The 2,500-nt window shown below is 41.0% G+C and overlaps 1 protein-coding gene across 1 annotated transcript in view; it reads left to right on the top strand.

Annotated features, from left to right (window-relative positions):
• LOC134449301 (general transcription factor 3C polypeptide 1-like) overlaps window positions 1-2,500 on the top strand; it is a 50,008-nt gene that overhangs the window by 34,854 nt on the left and 12,654 nt on the right. The window contains exons 30-33 of the mRNA XM_063199175.1: window positions 1-68; window positions 560-619; window positions 1,114-1,207; window positions 1,567-1,739. The exon at window positions 1-68 is cut by the window's left edge and continues 45 nt beyond it. Coding sequence (XP_063055245.1) covers window positions 1-68; window positions 560-619; window positions 1,114-1,207; window positions 1,567-1,739 — 395 coding nt within the window. The remainder of the gene's footprint in view (window positions 69-559; window positions 620-1,113; window positions 1,208-1,566; window positions 1,740-2,500) is intronic.

Genomic DNA, 2,500 nt, shown 5'->3' with positions numbered 1-2,500 from the left:
AAGTTTAGCAGGGCCTCAGGATCATGCCTCATCGAAATCCCCGACAACAAAGAGGACCTCTTCCAGAGGTGCACACACACACACACACACACACACACACACACACACACACACACACACACACACACACACACATACACATACACATACACATACACATACACATACACATACACACACACACACACACACAGTATATGGAGTGATCAAGCAGTAAGTGAACTCAAGTTAGATCAAGTATTTTGCAATTGTCAGTTAATGTAGAATAAAAATGAAAGGGCATTCATCATTCATGTAGAAAGAGAGAGAAAAGGAAACAATGACTTTAAAAATATCTGAGGACGACACAGGTGCTTTGAAACGTCAGTCACCTTGTGTACCAAAATAAAAGTTTTAAACTTATGCTGAGTGCTTAAGTCATGCCTGGGTCTAGTCGAAGAGAAGTACCGTAGCCCAGTTTCTTCTGATATTGAAAGGCATACAACATCCTTGTGTGAATGTCTACATGTTCATGTGTGCGTGTACTTGACCATGTATCTATGCATCCGTCCACTTCTAGGTTTAAGGTGTACGCCATTGGGGATGACTCTCCTGTGGAGTCCAAGGACGTCATCAAAAGGTACCATACCGCACATTATTTGATAAACTTGGTGTGATTATGTACAACAGGGGTGGCGAACCTATGTCTCGAGGACCTATAGGAGGTGGGGTCTGTTAAAGGTGGCTGCCTTCAGTATAGGCCTAAAGTGCAGGGGGAAATCCTGGTTTGTGTTTATAGTACGGCCCTCAGAGGACTTTTACGGCCCTTGGATGGATATGAAGTGGCCCCTCGAATGAAAAGGTTCCCCAACCCTGATGTACAGCATGTTCATTTGTGAATAGTATTTCCTATTGACTTCCGCTTATTATTGATGTATAGATTAGTAATAGTATTGCAATGTTACTTTATTATTAGTTTTACTCATGTACAAATTGTTCAGTTATCGGTCATTAAAATATGTTATTAATGTTATGGTGTATTTTAAAAAGTGAATGTGCACATGTATGTGATATGTGTTCATTGCTCTTAAAACCTGTGTGTGTGCGTGTGCGTGTGCGCGTGTGTGCGCGCAGTGAGGAGGACATCCAATCACTGGTGCTGTTCAACCTGATCCAGAGCACATTAGCTGTCTCAAACCACCAGTCCAAGAGCATACTGTCTTTCCAGGTAACACACACACACACACACACACACACGTACACATACACACACACAAATACATGCGCGCACATACACACACACACCCCACCAGTCCAAGAGCATACTGTCTTTCCAGGTCACACACACACACACACAAATACACACACACACACACACACACACACACACACACACACACACACACACACACACACACACACACACACACACACACACACACACACAAATACACACACACCCCACCAGGCCAAGAGCATACTGCCTTTTCAGCTCACTCACTCACTCAATCTCTCCCTCTCCCTCTCCCTCTCCCTCTCTCTCTCTCTCTCTCTCTCTCTCTCTCTCTCTCTCTCTCTCTCCGTCAGACGTTTCATGTGTATAGTCGCTACAAGCAAGAGATCCTGTACGAGGTGTTCATCAAGTGCCAGAAGAACGGCTTGGTCAACCGTCGCCGTAACAACCCCAAGAACACGGTGAAGAAGAACCGCTCGATGCCCTACCTGCCCATGTCCTATCAGCTTTCTCAAGCCTACTTCAGGTAAGACTGAGAATAATAATCATAATAATAAAATAACAATAATAATACTTCAGGTAAGACTGAGAATAATAATCATAATAATAATAATAATGACAATAATTGTGAGTCCAATTTTCGATGGTCCTAGAAATGGAGAAATACTAGGCCTCGGCAGGGATTTCAGTATGCGCACTCCTCAATCGTATGGTGCAAAAGTATTTATTTTTGTCAGAATGGTAAAAAATCATGAATGAAACCTCAATTAAAATAAAGAAGACAGTCCAACTAAACGAAAGTAAGATGAATTAGTGATAGAATTAAGTGAGTACGGTCGAAATAATATATCAGACCGGGCTGCGTTTCCCCATTCAACTCAAAACCAACCCAAAACCTGACTAAATGCCATATGACAGATGACGTCATCCCAAAAGGTGACCCGTCACTTAAAGTAATAAACATAAAAACAAAAACTAAACATAATCCATCCATAACCATTCAGTTAATCTTCCACATAATAATCAAATATCTTACATTTAACCCGAAATATTACCTTATAAGGCCAAAACATAAAAATTATCAAAATGGCTGTAACAATAATAATTATAATAGTAATAATAATACAGGATACAGAAAAAAACACTCAATGCCCCACCTGCCCATGTCATACCAGCTTTCTCAAGTCTACTTCAGGTAAGACTGATCATAATAGAAATAATCATTTAATTATCAAAACTGTAATTGTTGGTCATGCGGTCTCCTAGTTGGCCAGTCAACACGCTCAG

This window comes from Engraulis encrasicolus, chromosome 1 (assembly GCF_034702125.1).
Source record: "Engraulis encrasicolus isolate BLACKSEA-1 chromosome 1, IST_EnEncr_1.0, whole genome shotgun sequence".
Taxonomy (NCBI): domain Eukaryota; kingdom Metazoa; phylum Chordata; class Actinopteri; order Clupeiformes; family Engraulidae; genus Engraulis; species Engraulis encrasicolus.
Note: the sequence above shows the minus strand (reverse complement) of the source record. Positions and strands in the feature narration are given on the sequence as shown.